The 17,478-nt window shown below is 37.5% G+C and overlaps 1 protein-coding gene across 4 annotated transcripts in view; it reads left to right on the top strand.

Annotated features, from left to right (window-relative positions):
• Window positions 1–17,478, top strand: part of AGTPBP1 (ATP/GTP binding carboxypeptidase 1) — a 184,557-nt gene that overhangs the window by 74,505 nt on the left and 92,574 nt on the right. For all 4 annotated transcript variants that reach the window (XR_006680885.1, XM_045298624.1, XM_030887909.2 and 1 more), the window contains exons 14-16: window positions 1,106–1,189; window positions 2,867–2,953; window positions 3,032–3,180. Coding sequence is in view for 3 of the 4 variants with exons in the window: in XM_045298624.1 (XP_045154559.1) it covers window positions 1,106–1,189; window positions 2,867–2,953; window positions 3,032–3,180 (320 nt within the window). In the remaining variant the exon portion in view is untranslated. The remainder of the gene's footprint in view (window positions 1–1,105; window positions 1,190–2,866; window positions 2,954–3,031; window positions 3,181–17,478) is intronic.

The following is a 17,478-nucleotide window of genomic DNA, read 5'->3' as shown; positions in this document are numbered from 1 at the left end:
GCTGCTCTAAGGGAGAAAGATGGGGCTTTGTACTCCCATAAATAGTTACAGTCTTGGAACTGCCCTGTTCTTTAGGGTTGCTATGAGTCAGTGTCAACTGGATGATAGTGACTTTGGGTTCAGTTTTTGGTTGTGTGTGTACACATATACACCCATTCAAATTTTGGTAAATATATATGTACCCAAATATTTTGACATTTCAGTAGCCTTCACATGTACTACCAGTGATATTAATTGTGTTTATTATATAATGCAGCCTTCACCCTTTTGTTCCCAAATTATACCATCACCTTAACAGAAGCTCACTATTTCCTATGTATTGAACTCTGTGTGACTGAAAAAAAATTCTAGCTGTATTTTATAATACAGTAACATGCATTTATTCTATACATATTATAGAAGTAAGGTATTTTACAAAAAATAATTATAAAAAATCATCACGTAAGGAAATATCATTAATAGACATTTAATTAAAAAATCATTAAGTAAGGAAATACCATTAATAGACACAAAGATAGGTTCAGCTTCACTAAAAATAAGACATGCAAGCAAATTGTCAAATCCATTTTGATGAAATTCCTGTTTTGTTGTGTTGGAGAAAGAAACATTCCTTACAAAATCTGTAGCTTTTTTTGGTCTCTGCTGTTTTTAATAATGCAATTACTTTTCAGAAGACTTTTTTGGTGAATCTGTGCCATCTCTCTGTAGAAAGGTATAATAGACATTCAGGATTATTTTTTTGCTGGGGGGATGGAGGGGAGGTGGCACAGAGGGGGTTACTAATGGTTTTGTGCTTTATATTTTATTGCTACCTTTTTGAACTTATATGCTTAAAAATTTTCACTGTTGTTATGTATTGATGGGAGAAAGATCAGGTTATGAGTCAGGATGGACTCCATGGCAGTGAATTTGGAGTTTTGGGTATGTATTGATAATTTTTCTATATAAATATATAATTACAGGGATGATTATTTCTCTTCGTTTATGAAATTTTTAGCAATTACACCTTTTAATCTAAAACTTCTTTTGGAGAATGTGGTGTGTTGTCACATATAATAATGGATTTAGTTCAGAAATTGTTCAGACTTTTTGTTTATGATTTTAGGACAAAAATTGCTCAGGATATTGAGAGACTGATTCATCAGAGTGACATCATAGACCGAGTGGTATACGACTTAGATAAACCAAAGTAAGTGCGATGCAAAAACTTTTTTTTTGGTTTGTTTTCATTGTAAAATTTCAGCCTTATTTTAAAAGATAAAAATTGGAATTTACTTTCACCTGGTTTGTCCTCATTGTGCTCTCTTTCGTCTTTTCTTAGAGATGTATTGGTGAGTCTTCGTTATTTATTTTGATTATATCATAAGCTTTGGTTCTTAGGTAAATTTTTAAAATGGGTTTATGAACAAAGATCACAATTGTATACTCTGCTTCAAAAATCTTAAAATTGACTCCATTCATGTGAAAATCTAGTATGCCTTTCTGCATTGGGCCTCATTTCCTTGGGGAATTATTAATTTGTCATCTGCTTTAGAGGGGACATATGCTTGCTAATTCTTCACAGTTCCCACTTTTCCCTCTGCATCTTACTATTTATAATTTATTTAAGTTGTCTAAGTTACTTGCTGATCTTTGAAGCAGTTGTCACCTCTGCTTTACATGTTTGTGTCTTTCACAGTGCAGGACTGGTAACGACATCGTTACATTGTAGGGTTTGAGTATAAGTAAGTAAAGGAAAGTTAGAAAGTTAAGTGCAATTATTATTCAGTCATTTGCCTCCCTCAGAGGGTTAAGTGCATTGCATTATGTATTAGGTTCCTAATGGCAAGGCCAATGGCTCACACACACCAACAGTAGAAAGATGGAGCCATTCTGCTCCTGTAAAGATTTGCAGTAGAGAGCTGTACTCCGCCCTACAGGGCCACCATGAGTTGCAGTGGACTCGATGGTAGATTGTTTGGTTCCCTCCTAGGAGAAATTCTGTTAGCCCTCAACTGATTTCCCTTCACAAACATTTAAAATTTTAAGGTAACGTCAAATTTTGCTGATCTTACTTAGAGAGGAAATGAACGACTTTTTTAAGGTTCTTGTTAGATAAACGTATACAGGCCTTTCAAAGCTAGTGACTTCATCTGAAATAATATTTTTTAAAATGAAAGAAACATCTAGCTTATTTATAAATCTCTTAGTCATTTCACAGTTTATAATTCCATGTCTGGTAGATCCAGGCAGATGCAGCTAAAAACAGAAATGCAAGCATCTCAATACTGTGCTGCTTGTAATTAAACGGCTTTGGATAGACTGGTTTACTCTTGTGGAGTCCTAGTTCCCCTCTATTACAATGTACTGTCCAGAGGAGCACAGCTATTTGTGATAAATCAGACATCCAAAGAGACTAACTAGAATAGTGACTGCCACTTGTTAGGCTCTTAGTAAATGTTACTGAAGTTATGAATATATCAAAGGCTAACAATAGTACTTGTTTGTTTTTGGTGCTAATTAAATAATAGTTCATCAAGCTCTCTACATTGAAAAGAGATTTTTAACTGAGATTTGTATAGTTTACTGAATTTTTACTACTCATGGCGGGTCATATGGATTTTTAAAAAATGAGTCTTTTTCACATGATAATGGGTATTTAAAAAATAATATTCTCTCAGCTATGTAAAGATCATCCTCAGTATAAACTTGCGAATGACTCTAGTTATAGTTTTCTATCTACATAAATTAGCCAGAGTTTGTACTTTGCTTATGTTCTTCCTTTAAAAAAAAAAAAAAAAAGGAAGAAGGCAATATGACAGCATAGTTTTGTCTCTCACCTCTTTAAATGCAGTATATTTTGTTAAGCTTTCAAATTTTTCTTCAGTTATATCATTCCAGAAGAAGGAGATATTTTGAAGTTTAACTCCAAATTTGAATCTGGGAATCTGCGCAAAGTAATTCAAATTAGAAAGTAAGTCTGTTAAGATTTAAAAAATTTGTATGTATACGTATTTTTCTACCTTTCATTAGATTTATTATCTCTTCTCAGAAATGAATATGATCTCATTCTGAACTCGGATATAAACAGCAATCATTATCATCAGTGGTTTTACTTTGAAGTCAGTGGAATGAGACCAAGTGTGGCATACAGGTTTAACATCATTAACTGTGAAAAATCCAACAGTCAATTTAATTATGGTAAGATCATTTTCTTTTCCAATTGACAGGACTTGTAGGCGTCTCAATTATGTGACAAAAGGTTTTTGTTAAAAAAAATATATTATCAACATTTTCCTAATGTTTGAGTATTCTTTTTTCCTCACTAGCTTTCAAACTTCAGATACTTTATATGAAATATTAGAAATTGGCTGAGCCTTGATTTGTTGGTGAAAAGAATTACACTTGCAGAGGCAAACACTACTTGGTATTTGTGTTGATTTCACCCACAACAAGTGTAGTTAAAGAATTATTATGAAAGCTGCTTAGAATCAAGTTTTTAATATTAATTAATCCAGATGAAAACAAACATGAAAAACAGTCTTTTATTTTTACATATAATAATTTGGGAATAACTATAAATTCCTAGGAAGTTTAAAAATCACGATGAAATCCTATGTTCTCTTCACTAGGTCTATAATCGTATAGCTTACATAGCTCTAGAACAAGGTCCAAACCAGGAAATTGACAAAGGCATTCAATAAAAGTGTATAATTCTATGCTATTTCATCAGGTTTGTAGATTCATGTAACATGAGCACAATAAAGACAAAATGATTCCATCACCACAAAGATCTCCTTTGAGCTTTATTTTCATAGTTTGCCCTTAAGTATAATATTTTCTATAGGTTAATTTTGATAATTTTTACATTTATATCTAGTTGAAATTCACTTCTTTGCAGTTTCCTGAGAGTTTCTATAAATGAATGAGTGTTAAATTTTGTTGCATACTTTTATTTTGCATCAGTTGATATGATTGTGTCATTTTTCTTCTTTCTAATACAGTGTATTACATTGACTTTTTTTAACTTTTTATCATGAATCTGGGGGAAAGGGTTACAGAGCAGATCATTAGTTTTACATCCAGTAATTTTTACACATTTTCTGGAATCCCATTGGTATAAATGAGTTATTTCACATCTTTCTTGTGTTTCCTGTTCCTGTTCTTCCTTCTTTCCTAATCCCTCTGAACTTTGTCCTTGGGTAAGTGCTGTCATTTGATTGCAAATGGCTGATTATTCTAATGAACAGACCTCACTAGTGCTCCTGTTCCCATTGTAGACATGACTATTGTTTGGCTGAAAATTGAGCCATGGTGGTGAATTCAGTTTCAGACCTATCCGACCAGTAAAAAGAAAACCTCTTTTGTGATTTAAAATTTTTCCCTATATTTTGCTCCCACTTCATCCAGGGCCGTCTATTGTGATAGATTGGTAATGATAGCTGGGCACCATTTAGTTCTTCTGTTTCCAGGGTTCATGGAGACTGGTGTTCATGTGGTTTACATGGGCTCATTGGTTCCATGTGGCTTTGATTGTCCTCACCACTGTGTCGATCTGTTTTGTTGAGACTTCTTTTTCCCCCCTGACCTTCTACTATACTAGGCATGGTATTCTTCTCAAGAGACTGCCCTGATAATATGTCCAAACTATGTGAAGTGAAGTTTCAGCACCCTCATTTGTATGGAACATTCTGGCCGTGCTTCCACCAAAACAGATTATTTAGTTTTTCTGGTAGCTTATAGTTTTTCCAATATCCTTTGCCATCACCATAATTCAAATGCATCAGTTTCCCTTAATCATTGTCCAGCTTTCACATGTATATGAGGTGATTGAGAATACCTTGACCTGGGTTAGGTTCACCTTAGTTCTCAAAGTAACATGGTTGCTCACTAATATTTTAAAGAGGTCTTGTGGAGCAGATTTGCCCAGTGTAATACTTCATTTGATTTTTTTTTGACTGATGCTTCTATTAGCATTTATTGTGGATTGAAAACTTTAATTTCTTCGCTGTTTATCATAATGTTACCTGTTGGCTCTGTGAGGATTTTGTTTATATTGTTGTAAACATTAAAGGTTGTATTCTTTGATTTTCCTCAGTAAGTGCTTCCAAGTCCTCTTCACTTAGTTTCATCTGCATATTACAGTTTCATTGAATGTTCCTGCAACTTAGATAACCACATTTTTCTTTATTTGGCCCAGCTTCTTCTATCATTTGCCGAGCATACAGATTGACTAAGTAAGGATACAATCTTTCTGGTTGTATTAGATTAGGTTCTCTTGAGAAGCAAAATTAGTGTATAGAAAGAGATTTGTATTAAGAAATGGCTTACACAGTTGTAGAAGTATGTAAGTCAGACTGGTTCAAGTCAAGCTTCTCTTGACTTGGGTAACTGTGGCAGCTGACAATTAAGAAGCAGGATGATGAAGTAGGAGGGCCACAGGCTGGTGGATGCAGAAGTAAATGAATCTGAGATCAGCCGAATGAGTCCAAGGTTGACAGTCCACTGATGGCTTGTGAGATGGACAGGCAACACAAGAGATTAACAAACCAGATGCAGGATCCACATCCTACAGAAGGTGAAGGGGCAAAAAGAGCTTTGCTTTGCTCCGGGTTTCCTTCTTACACAAAAAGACCACACTCCCAAGGAGAGGTCATTAGGCTCAGACCTGTTTAATACGTTGTGCTCCACCCCTACCTTCACCCAAGACCGTCTATTTAACACAAACTCCAACCATCACACTGGTATTCTCAGTTTTTGAGCCAAGGCCCACCTGTTACAACAATGTTCAGGTAGGTAGGACAAAAAGAAGGTTCATCTTGCATTTTTTCAAGTAGACTTTAGGTCTTGAGACATAGTGTCATTGGATTTTTTTGAATCCGACTGATTGTGTCTTAGTAAGATTTAATAGATAATGCTTCCAAGATTTTGAAAAGAAGTTGTCTTTGTGTTTTTATTTCCATATCGCTATAAGAACTTAATGAGGAATTGGTAGAAACTATTGTTAGGTAGATGTAACATTTCTATGGAACTCTATCACTAGATGTTAGTTTTGATTAGTAGAGTTAGAAGAAGGAATGAAAGTTTATTTTAATAAACTGGAATTTAACATTCTAAGAAATTTTAACTATGTCGTTAGTATTGTGTTTGTTATACTCATTTTGAATTTGTATCAGATGGTACTATTGACTATAGAAAACACATTTTGCATTGGAAACTTCAGTTGGTAGGATTTATTTAATTTTCATATGGAAATAAAATCCAGAGAGTAGTTTATTGTCAATTAAATTTTATTTCTTATTCTTTTGATTAAGGCATGGTGGTTGGCAGATTTTTATAGTACAGGCCTTTTTTATGGTACTTTTAAAAAAATCATTTTATTGGGGGCTCATACAACTCTTATCACAATCCATACATACATCAATTGTATAAAGCACATTTGTACTTTCGTTACCCTCATTGTTTTCAAAACATTTGCTCTCCGCTTAAGCCCCTGAGTAGAGGCATTTTTCATTGGCAGCGCCTTGGGGAGTCAGGATGATAGTTGCCTTTTTTTTCCCCAGCTGTGCTTTACTTGAGATTTTTTAAGGGGGCTATATGAAATGATTCAGGAGGCATTTCAGTGTAGTGGTTACATGACAGGTTGCTCACTGCCAGGTCAGCATTTCTAAACCAACTGCTCTGAGGGAAAACGATGGGGCTTTCAACTCCCATGAAGAGTTAGTAGTGGAAGTTCACAGAGGTAGTTCTATCCTGTTCTATAGGGTGTTATGAGTTGGGATTGACACGATGGCAGTGAGTTTTGGTCTATAAAATAGTTTTCTCATAAATTGATGGCCTTGATGTTAATCAGTTAATAGTATTAAATACTATTTTTAATTATAAAGAGAATGCTGCCTTTGGAATGCTGAATTTGAAAGTTTATGTGGCTGTATTTGTTATAGGAGCCCTGGCGCCCATACTGGTTATACATAGGGCAGCTAACTGCAAGGTCAGCAGCTCAAAACCACCAACTGGAACGTGCAAAAGAGGGCTTTTGTACTGTGGTAAAGAGTTATCTCAGAAACTCACAGGGGCAGTTGTAACCAGTCCTATACAGTTTCTGTGAGTTGGCATTGACTTGATGGCACAGAGTTTGTTTTTTATATTTATTATATGCTGTAGATTTTGCTATATATAGTAATCCATCATCCCAATCTCCATAATTTGAAAGAAGTTTAAAAATTACCACTAGATGGCAGTCCTGCATCTTTAATAACTTGGAACTTTAGTAGCTCTGTCCCTCTTTCTCTCTTACTTCCCAGCTTCCTCCCTTAACTCCTCTTCCTAACCTCACTATCATCTGCATCCATTTCATCTCTCTTGCTTTATCCCATTCCTTCACCCCTCCTTCCCACTCTTCCCTTTCTCTCTTTCCCTCCCTCTGTACCTGAGAAATGAAGATTTTTAATTATATATATATATAAATAAAATCATTTTATTGGGGGCTCATACAACTCTTATCACGATCCATACATCCATCCATTGTATGTCATGCACATTTGTACATTTGTTGCCCTAATCCTCAAAACATTTGCTTTCTACTTAAGCCCTTGGTATCAGCTCCTCATTTTTTCTCCTCCCTCTCCGCTCCCCCCTCCCTCATGAACCCTTGATAATTTATGAATTATTATTTTGTCATATCTGCACTGTCTGATGTCTCCCTTCACCTACTCCCTGTTATCTGTCCCCCAAGGAGGAGGCTATATGTAGATCCTTATAATTGGTTTCCCCTTTCTACCCCACCTTTCCTCCACCCTCCTGTATTGCCATTCTCACCACTGGTCCTGAATGGATCATCTGTCCTGGTTCCCTGTGTTTCCGGTTCCTATCTGTACCAGTGTACATCCTCTGGTCCAGCCGGATTTGTAAGGTAGAATTGGCATCATGATAGTGGGAGGTTAACTATGTTTTTTTAATATAAATTGAGCATAATTTTGGGACCAGGCAACAAAGTAGAAATTGTGATCTAGCCATTCGCATTCCACATTAGCTAATTCTGTGCCTCAGATTTAAGGAAAATCGCTCAGTTTCCAGAGTAGCTTAGTCCCTCTGGTAAAAATGTACCTTATATTTGTTCTTCCACTTTATAATTTTATCTCTATGTGGCTTGATTGATATCTTTTTATGTACCCCTCTTCCCCTACCCCCTATCACTGCTTTTAGATTCCTTGAGGTCAGAACAATGCCGTCTTTTGCTCACTGTTGTATCCTCAGCATGGCACTTAGTAAGTGTTCATTAAATGTTTGCTAAACAAATGTGGCAACCATTCACTTTATGTTCCTAATGATAATATAACACATGCCTTTAGGAACATAAAATGAACGTGCACAAAATGTGTTGGTCTTTAGTGAGATCCTGGTTTAATTCATTATCACTGATTTTTTCTATCTACTATATTTTAAATAATTTCAAACTTACAAGAAAGTTACAGCCTTTATCTGGATGCTGATCATCTTTCTTATTGGTTACTATCTATTTTCTCTGGAAGAATGACTTCATGTCCTATAAAAATCCACTGCCATTGAGTCAATTCTCATTCATAGTGGTGCTGTAGGATAGAATAGACCTGTCCCTTCTGCATTTTCAAGACCGCATTTAAATCTTTACAGAAGCAGCCTGGTTCATCTTCCTATGGAGTGTCTGATGGGCTTGAAGCATTCACTTCATGATTAGCAGCCCAATGCTTAGCCCAGAGCACCAACACTCATTTTTAACCTCTGATCATCTTTTAATTGTGCCAGATGTGACGTTAGATCTTAGATGTGGCCTAATGCAATGTGACCTTAGATCTTGACTGCTGCTTCCATGAACATTTTTTTTGAGTTATCATGATTTTTTAAAATTAGTTTTATTGAACTATAAGGAGCACATCATGCAATTTAATAGTTCATTCCATAAGCATTGGTTATGAATTCAAGCAAGATGAAATCTTTGACAACCTAGACCTTTTCTCCATTTATCATAATATTACTTAGTGCTCCAGTTGTAAGGATTTTGTTTTCTTTTTCTTGATGAATACTTATAGCTTTTTATTTTGAAATAATTATAGGCACACAGGAAGTTGCAAAAAAATGGTACAAACAGTGTCATGGACTCTTCACCCAGTTTTCCTAATAGGAAAGATCTTACACAATTATAGTACAACTTCAAAATTAAAAAAATTAACAATGGTACAATGTTGTTAACTATACTGTAGACCTTTTTCAGTTTTCACCAGATTTTATATTCAGTCATTATTATGTGTGTGCACATGTTGTTCTTTGCAATATTTTTCCAACAGTTTTATTGGCAAGTAATTTCCATATCTTATAATTCAGTAGTTTAATCATTCAATCATATGGAGAATTGTATAATCACCCCTGCATACATTTTAGAGCATTGTCCCTCCCCCATTGGTAAATTGCCTTTAAGTTTTTACTTTTTTGATGGTGTCCCTTGAAGCAAATGTTTTTAATTTTGATCTAGTTTGATTAACCTAATTTTTCTTCTTTCTTTTTTTTTTTTGCTTAGGGTTTTGATGTTATAGCTAAGAAATCATTACTAAATCCAAGGGTAATGAAAATGTACTTTTGCAGTTTTAGCTTATATTTAGGTTAATGATCCATATTTAATTAATTTTTATATATGATTTAAGGAAGGTCTCTGATTTCATTCCTTTACCTGTGGAAACGCAGTTTTCCCAGTACCATCTGTTGACGAGACTGTTCTTTCCCTGTTGAGTAGGTATAGCATCCATATCTAAAATCACTTGGCCATAGAAAAATGGGTTTGTTTTCAGGCTTTTAATTCTATTGCATTGATTGATGTCTTTCATTATACCAGTCCCTGGGTGGTATAAATTGTTAATATGCTCTGCTGCTAACGAAAAGATTAGAGATTTAAGTCCACTCTGGGGAAGAAAGGCCTGGTGATTTACTTCTGAAAAGCTAGCCATCGAAAGCCCTTTGGAGAACAGTTCTATTCTTACACACGAGTCAGAATCTACTGGATAGCAAGCAAATGCTTTCAAACACACACACACACACACACAGAGAGAGAGAGAGAGAGAGAGAGAGAGAGAGAGAGAGAGAGAGAGAGAGAGAGAGAGAGAGAGAACCAGTGACATACTATTTTGATTATGGTGGTTAGTTGGTTTTGAAATTTCAAAGTGTGAGTCTTCAACTTTTATTCTTCTTTTTCAAGATTGTATTAGCTATTCTGTGCTCCCTGTAGTACCATGTAAATTTGAGGACTGGCTTTTTCATTTCTGTAGGAAAAGACATTGGAATTTTGATACATAATCTTTAGATTAGTGTTTAATCTTTAGATTGCTTTGGGTAGTATTACTATGTTAACAGGATTCAATCATGTGAATAAGGCTATTGTCTTAGTCTAGGTTTTTCAGAGAAGCAAATCAGTAAAAACATCTGTCTAAAGATATTTCTATCAAGAAAATGACCGGCACAGTTATAGAAGTGGGCAAGTCCAAGTCCACACAGGTTTCAAATCCCTGGGTCAGATGTAAGACTGGAAGCTTTTCCTGACTTGTAGTTTCTGGAACTGATGAACCAAGATGGGCAAGAAGATGACAGACTGCAAATGAATCCAAGGCCAGCAGGTCAGGCTTGTGACTGCCAAGGTGAATGATTCCAAGGTTGACAGGCCAGATCATTGGGTGCTGATGACTCCCAGGGATGGTAGGTAGTATGGCAGGGCATTGCCTCAAGCGGAAAGAACCAGAGGAAGATGAGCTAGATGTGGGATCCAGACCCAGCAAAAAGCAAAGCAAACAAGCTGTTCTCCTGTGTTTGCTTATATTATAAGCAGTCCATACCCCCGAGGAAACATCCTTTCAATTGATTTCTTTAGGACTGTGACCTGAGTAAAGGTGTTGTATCCTACCTTAATCTTCTTATAATGGATTAGTTACTCATAGCAGATATCATTATGGAGTTGATTACATTGTGTTAGGTCACCTCATTGGGGATTCCTAGGTAATCTTTAACTGCTAAACCACTGATAAGCCTGGCCAGGCCAAGTTGAGACAAAACTTTAATGATCACAGATGTTTTTCCATTCATTTAAATTCTATCTTCTTTATTTTCTTGATTAAATTAACTAATGGTTTGTGTATTTCTTGCTTCTCCCAAAGAACCCGGATTATTTTTTCTAAAACCATTTTATTGGGGGTTTATACAGATATCATAACATTCCATAGTTCAATTACATCAAGCAGTTTTACACAATTGCTCACACAAGCAGTTTAAAAAAACTGTCTTCTTAAACTTTTTGACATCAGCTCCCTTTGCCCCTCCATCACCACCACTGTATCTTCCAGAAACCTTTATTCTACTTGCTGTCTCTATACGGGGCAGCATCAATCCTGGGCTATAACAGAAATTCAAGAGGGTTACCTCCAATGACATAACACATCTGAGATAAACTCCAATATGAACAAACAAAAAACTGAAAAACTGAAAATGTTGAAACTAGATTAGGCCCAATGTGCATCAGAGAGAGGATCAACTGACAAGGTTTTAACTATTCAAGTTTATTGTTTTGATCTTCTGTAGACATCTTTCCAATGCATTCTATTTGGTAACCACTTTCCTCCCATCCCTGTATTATGGATAGAACCAAATTTTTATGTATTGTTTGACAATGTTTTTCTGTTCTTCTTTTCATTCGTTTTTTCCTTTTTCCTGTACTGTGATTTTTTTTGACAAAGCTTTTTCTAGCTTTGAGTTAGGACTTTAATTCTTTGATTTTAATTAATAATGATGTTTAAAACTGTGACTTGTTAATTACTGTTTTAAATATCTCACTGAGTGACACGCAGTGCTTGCTTTTTTTCCTTTTATGATATTCTGTAATTTCTTTTCCCAAGAATTGTTTAACAGAAACTGCAGTATTAAATTAAAAATGACATGGAGGTGGAGGCTGCCAGCCCCACCCGCTACTAGAACTCACTGGTTCAGTAATACTACTTCTGGGTTCAGTAATGCACGATTGTACGGTTGAGATATATAAGTATTATATTAAAGTCATCGAGAGCATGAGAGATATTACAATAATGCAGTCAGACACATTACATGGTAGCATTGCTCACCTCAGCCCAGCTTGGTGGTCCACGTGGAGAGAGGGGGAAGGGAAGGATGGTAAGGGAACAAGGGAGAGGGGAGTGACCAGGGAGTGAGCAGCAAGGAGGCCAGAGTCTGTGAGGTCCGAGAGGTCAGCGAGCTCTATCTTGCTGACCCATGCCTATATACCTTTTGGGGGCATGCCAGCCCACCAATTACAGGTACAGACATACATCACAAGGAGGAGCTGCACTATAGGTTACACAGCAATGAGTGGGTGGTCTAGGGGTTGGTCTCTGGGTCTCCATAGGAACTATTATCAGTAGGGTGAAAACTCCTCCTGCAGGAGCCTGTCCATTGTCCCCAGAGGCAGGGATCAGGCCCACCCCTGTGGTGGGATGAGACAGCAGTCTGGCAACTGATTGCCTTCAGGGGAGGGAATGCCTGCGCATCTGACCTCCCCCCACAAGAAACTTTTAAAGATTTACAAATGGCAGGACTTTTCCCCTTCTCTATGAAAAATCGAAACAATTAAATACAATATGAGTTTAAAATATTTACACACAAAAGGTTAAAAAAATTTTTTTGCTGTAAACTATTTGAGAATATTTTCCCGAAATGATACTTTATCACCTTGAAGTATCATAATCCGGAAATTACCATTGATAAATCTTCTCATCTAATTACTAGTCTTACCTGCTTTTCACACATCAGTTATACTCTTTGTAGTGGAAAGATTCTGTTAAAAATCCACGCCAGATGAGTTGTCAGCTCTCTTGAGACTGCTTCCGTCAGGAACAGTTTTGCAGTCTTTGACTTTCCACAACCATGACTATTCTTTTGAAATTATGGGCCTGTTATTTTATAGTATGGTTCTCAATTTGGGTCTGTCTCATGTTCCTCGTGATTAGATTTAAATTACACATCTTTGGCAGGAACTTCAGAGAAGCAATGTTGTGTTCTGGTGACACAAGATTTTATTTCACTCGGGTACTGATGTTAATTATTTGATCACTTGATTAAGCTGGTGTATGCCAGGCTTTTTCCACTGTAAAGTTAGACTTTTTCTCTTTATAATTGGTACGTATTTTATGTGGAAGTATTTTGCGACAATGTAAAAATCTTGTTCTTCATCAGACTTTCAACTTATTTATACCAATAAGCTGAGTTTCCTATTTGACTCAGTTGATTATAATTTTTTATTATTTATTTTAGTGTTCAAACTGCTGAAGACTTGGCCAGTGGAAGCTCTTTTAAGCAGGCTTTTGTGCCCTTTTGACACATCCCTATTATCATTCCTCAAAGGCACCCCTTTTTGCAAAGACGTTCAAGTTTCCTTTTGGATCCTCATCCCCACTTCTCTCCAGCCTTAGACTCAGTCTTTTCTTCTGAGAGCCCGAGTTTGAATTAGTGGAGAGTGGAATTTAAAAACCAATATTTGTATGCTCAATGTGCATGTTGCTTTTGTGTTTTCATACTTCTTGTAAGCCCTCTCACTGGACAAAGCTAGAGACGTGTACTTGTTTTCATCTTTGTTTGTCTGTGTTTATGTGTGTGATGTGTGACTCCCCCACCATGAGATTACATCAATACCTTCAATTCTCATCTATCTAATACCACAGATTTAATTAGTTTCATTTCTGTATTGGCACTTTTCTTCTACAACAAGGAGAATTTTGGCTTCCATTATTTTTAATATATTATGATTGATTCCAGTGTATCAACGAGGGAATTTTCTGGCTGATATCTTCCTCACCTCATTTGTGGTTTGATACCCCAAGTCAGCTTATCCCCCAGCTTCCTCCATGTGTACCCTCTCTCTTTGATTCTTTCATTTTGTTTTTATTTTCTTGTTTTATTAGAATGTGATCAGTGAGTTTAAATTACACTGTTTCTTTCTATAGGAACTCATTGATATTTTTCTGGTGGCCCGGTATATGATCAAGTTCTGTAAGTGTTTTGTGTGTTCTTGAGAAGAAGGTATATTCTCTTATTAGAGTATAGTTGGCATGGTGAGTTACGTGTTGGGCTACTCTGCCTGATAAGGACTCTGTGTTGGAATGGATTCCATTGCTGCTGGGGGAAAAGTGATTTATATTTGGCCATGAATTTGCTTTATTGGTTATGCTGTTTAGAACTTCTGTATATTATTTTTAGTTCAATTGATCTGTCTTTATAGTGCTGTCACAAGTGTGCACTAACCTATTTTTACTTACATCTCTGGTAGTTTTTGCTTTATGGCCGGACTGGATCTTACCTGGTACGTAGACCTTAACTGTCGTTAATCTTCATTGAGAATTGAGCCTTTAAAAAAAAATCATTTTATTAGGGGCTCATACAACTCTTTTCACAATCTGTACATACATCATTTGTGTCCAGCACATTCGTACATATGTTGCCATCATAATTCTCAGAACACCTGCTTTCTACTTGAGCCCTTGGTATCAGCTCCTCATTTAATTCCCCTATCTCCCTGTTCCCTCCTCCCCCTGAATCCTTGATAATTTATAAATTATTATTATATTTTCATATCTTACACCATCCGATGTCTCCCTCACCCACTTCTCCGCTGTCCGACCCCCAGGGAGGAGGTTATATGTAGACCTTGTCATCTGTTCCCCCTTTCTCCCTCATCTTCCCTCCACCCTCCCAGTATTGCCAGTCTCACCACTGATCCTGGGGGGCTCATCTGTCCTGGATTCCCTGTATTTCCAGTTCCTATCTGTGCCAGTGTACATACTCTGGTCCAGCTGGATATGCAAGGTAGAATTAGGATCATGATAGTGGGGGGTAGGAAGCATTTAAGAACTGGAGGAAAATTGCATATTTCATCATTGCTACACTGTACTCTGACTGGCTCATCACCTCCCCGCAGCCCTTCTGCAAGGGATGTCCAATTTCCCCCAGATGGACCCTGGGTCTCCACTCTGCACTCCTCCTCATTCACAATGCTATGATATATATATATATTTTTTGGTCTTTGATGCCTGATACCTGATCTCTTCAACACCTTGTCATCTCATGCTGGTGTGCTTCTTCCATGTGGGCTTTGTTGTTTCTCAGTTAGATGGCCCCTTGTTTATCTTCCAGCCTATGGGATCCCAGATTTTATATATTTTGACATCTGGACACCATCAGCTTTCTTCACCACATTGCTTATGTACCCGCTTTGTCTTCAACATTCGTGTCAGGGTATGCTGGTGTGCTTCTTCCATGTGGGCTTTGTTGTTTCTTAGCTAGATGGCCGCCTCATTGTCTTCAAGCCTTTAAGACCCCAGATGTTATAGCATTTGATAGCCGGGCACCATCCGCTTTCTTCACCACTTTTGCTTATGCACCCACTCTGTCCTGAGCGATCCAGTTGGGACAGGCTGGTGTGCTTCTTCCATGTGGGTTTTGTTGTCTTTCAGTTAGATGGCTGCTTGTTTATTTTCAGGTCTTTAAGACTTCAGGTGCTATATCTTTTGGTAGCTGGGCACTATCAGCTTTTTTCACCACATTTGCTTGTGCACCCATTGTCTTCAACGACTTCAGGTGCTATATCTTTTGGTAGCCAGGCACCATCAGCTTTCTTCACCACATTTGCTTGTGTACCCATTGTCTTTAGCGATCATGCAAGGCAGGTGAGCATCTCAGACTGCCGAATTGTTAAAACAAAGTGTTCTTTTGTTGAGGGAGTACTTGTGGATGGGCCCACTGTCCATCTGTTTTCTTAATATTGAACCTAAAAATATATAGTACATAGATCTATTTCCCCGTTATCGTATGTAAATATATTTACAACTTTATATGCCTGTATTTAATTAAATCTCTCTGACTACCCTTGCTTCCTAGTTCTTTCCTCTATTTCTTTGTACGTTCCTCCTGACCCACTATCATGTTCTGCCTTCATTTGGGTTTTGGGAATTGCTCTCGGGTACATCGCCCTTGATACAGCCCTGCTAGACCTCCCATACCCTCCTTGACACTGACTTTGGATCACTTATTATTCCCTTGTCCCTGTGCTTGTTAACACCCTCTTCCTTTCCCTTGCCTCCCCTACCCCATGTCCCCCCCGGAACTGTCATCCTGCTGCTGTTCTCTCTTCTGGCTTGTTTGTTCTTCCTATCCCTTCCAGGTAGACATGCTATGCACCATCACAAGACTGAGTACAACGAAGCAACAACAGAAAGTAAAACAATAGCTGTAACAACTACACACACGCGCGCGCGCGCGTGCATACACACATAAACGTATGAGTAATTCAGGGTCTGTTTGTTTTCCTTCATGGGTGCTTTCCAGTCAAGTCTGATGGGGTGCCATACCCTGGCACCGCCTCTATCCCTGGGGACTTCATTGCTTTGCTCCCCCTGCTGCTCCGCTGCATGCCCCCAGAGGCTGGCTTCGGCGTGTTGAGCTCATGGCGGGCACAATTCCCACCGTGTGTCTCTATTGTTGTCACCAGTGGTGCTATGGGTCAATGAGGAACACTGTGTCCCGTGGTGGGGCTGGCCCTGTGATCATCTCTGTGCATTGTTGTTCTGAGCAGGAACATTGCCCTCAGGGCTTGGTGAGCCAGGATGTGCTCCTCTCTTTTCATTTTTTCCCCCCTATCCCCCCTCATTGGCCCCTCTGTGCTCTGACCAGACCAGTCCCTCTTCCCCTCTTCTTGAGCTGCAGCTTCAGTGCTGTCCTCTGAAGTGAATTCTTCTTGGGGGGAGGGTAGTGTTGTACAATTAGTTGGTAATGGGGCCGGCCCCTCTGGAGAATTGAGGCTTTAGTCATTATAAACAACCCGTATCCCATTGACTGTTTTGGGCCTGTAATTATCTAGTAGATTACTATTTCAATCTATCTTCTTATTTCCTATATATCTCTATCTATTTCACTACTTACAAATAATTTAATGGTTTTTTTTAATATTTTGTTACCTACTAATGGTGAAAGGTCTGGGTCTGGTAATTGTAAAAATAAATGCTGTTAATGGGATAGAAATTTAAAAAAAAGTAGCGATGCCAAAATTGAGTAAGAAAAAGTAGAGGCTCTGAACTGTTGGAAAAGGAAATAACATTTAGTAAATGGAATAAATGACAAAAATACCACCTCTTTTTCTTTTTTTTAACATTTTATTAAGGGCTCATACAATTCATCAAAATCCATACATTCATCAATTGTGTAAAGCATATTTCTACATTCATTGCCCTCATCATTCTCAAAACATTTGTTCTCCACTTAAGCCCCTGGCATCAGGTCCTCATTTTTAACCCCCATCCCTCCCCACTTACCCCCTCCCTCATGAACCCTTGATAATTTATAAGTTATTATTTTGTCATATCTTGTACTGTCCGATGTCTCCCTTCACCCACTTTTCTGTTGTCCATCCCCCAGGGAGGAGGTCACATGTAGATCCTTGTAATC

This window comes from Echinops telfairi, unplaced genomic scaffold (assembly GCF_000313985.2).
Source record: "Echinops telfairi isolate 266 unplaced genomic scaffold, ASM31398v2 ScPeMD7_7429;HRSCAF=8467, whole genome shotgun sequence".
Lineage (NCBI taxonomy): Eukaryota > Metazoa > Chordata > Mammalia > Afrosoricida > Tenrecidae > Echinops > Echinops telfairi.
This window is presented reverse-complemented; position numbering and strand designations above follow the sequence as displayed.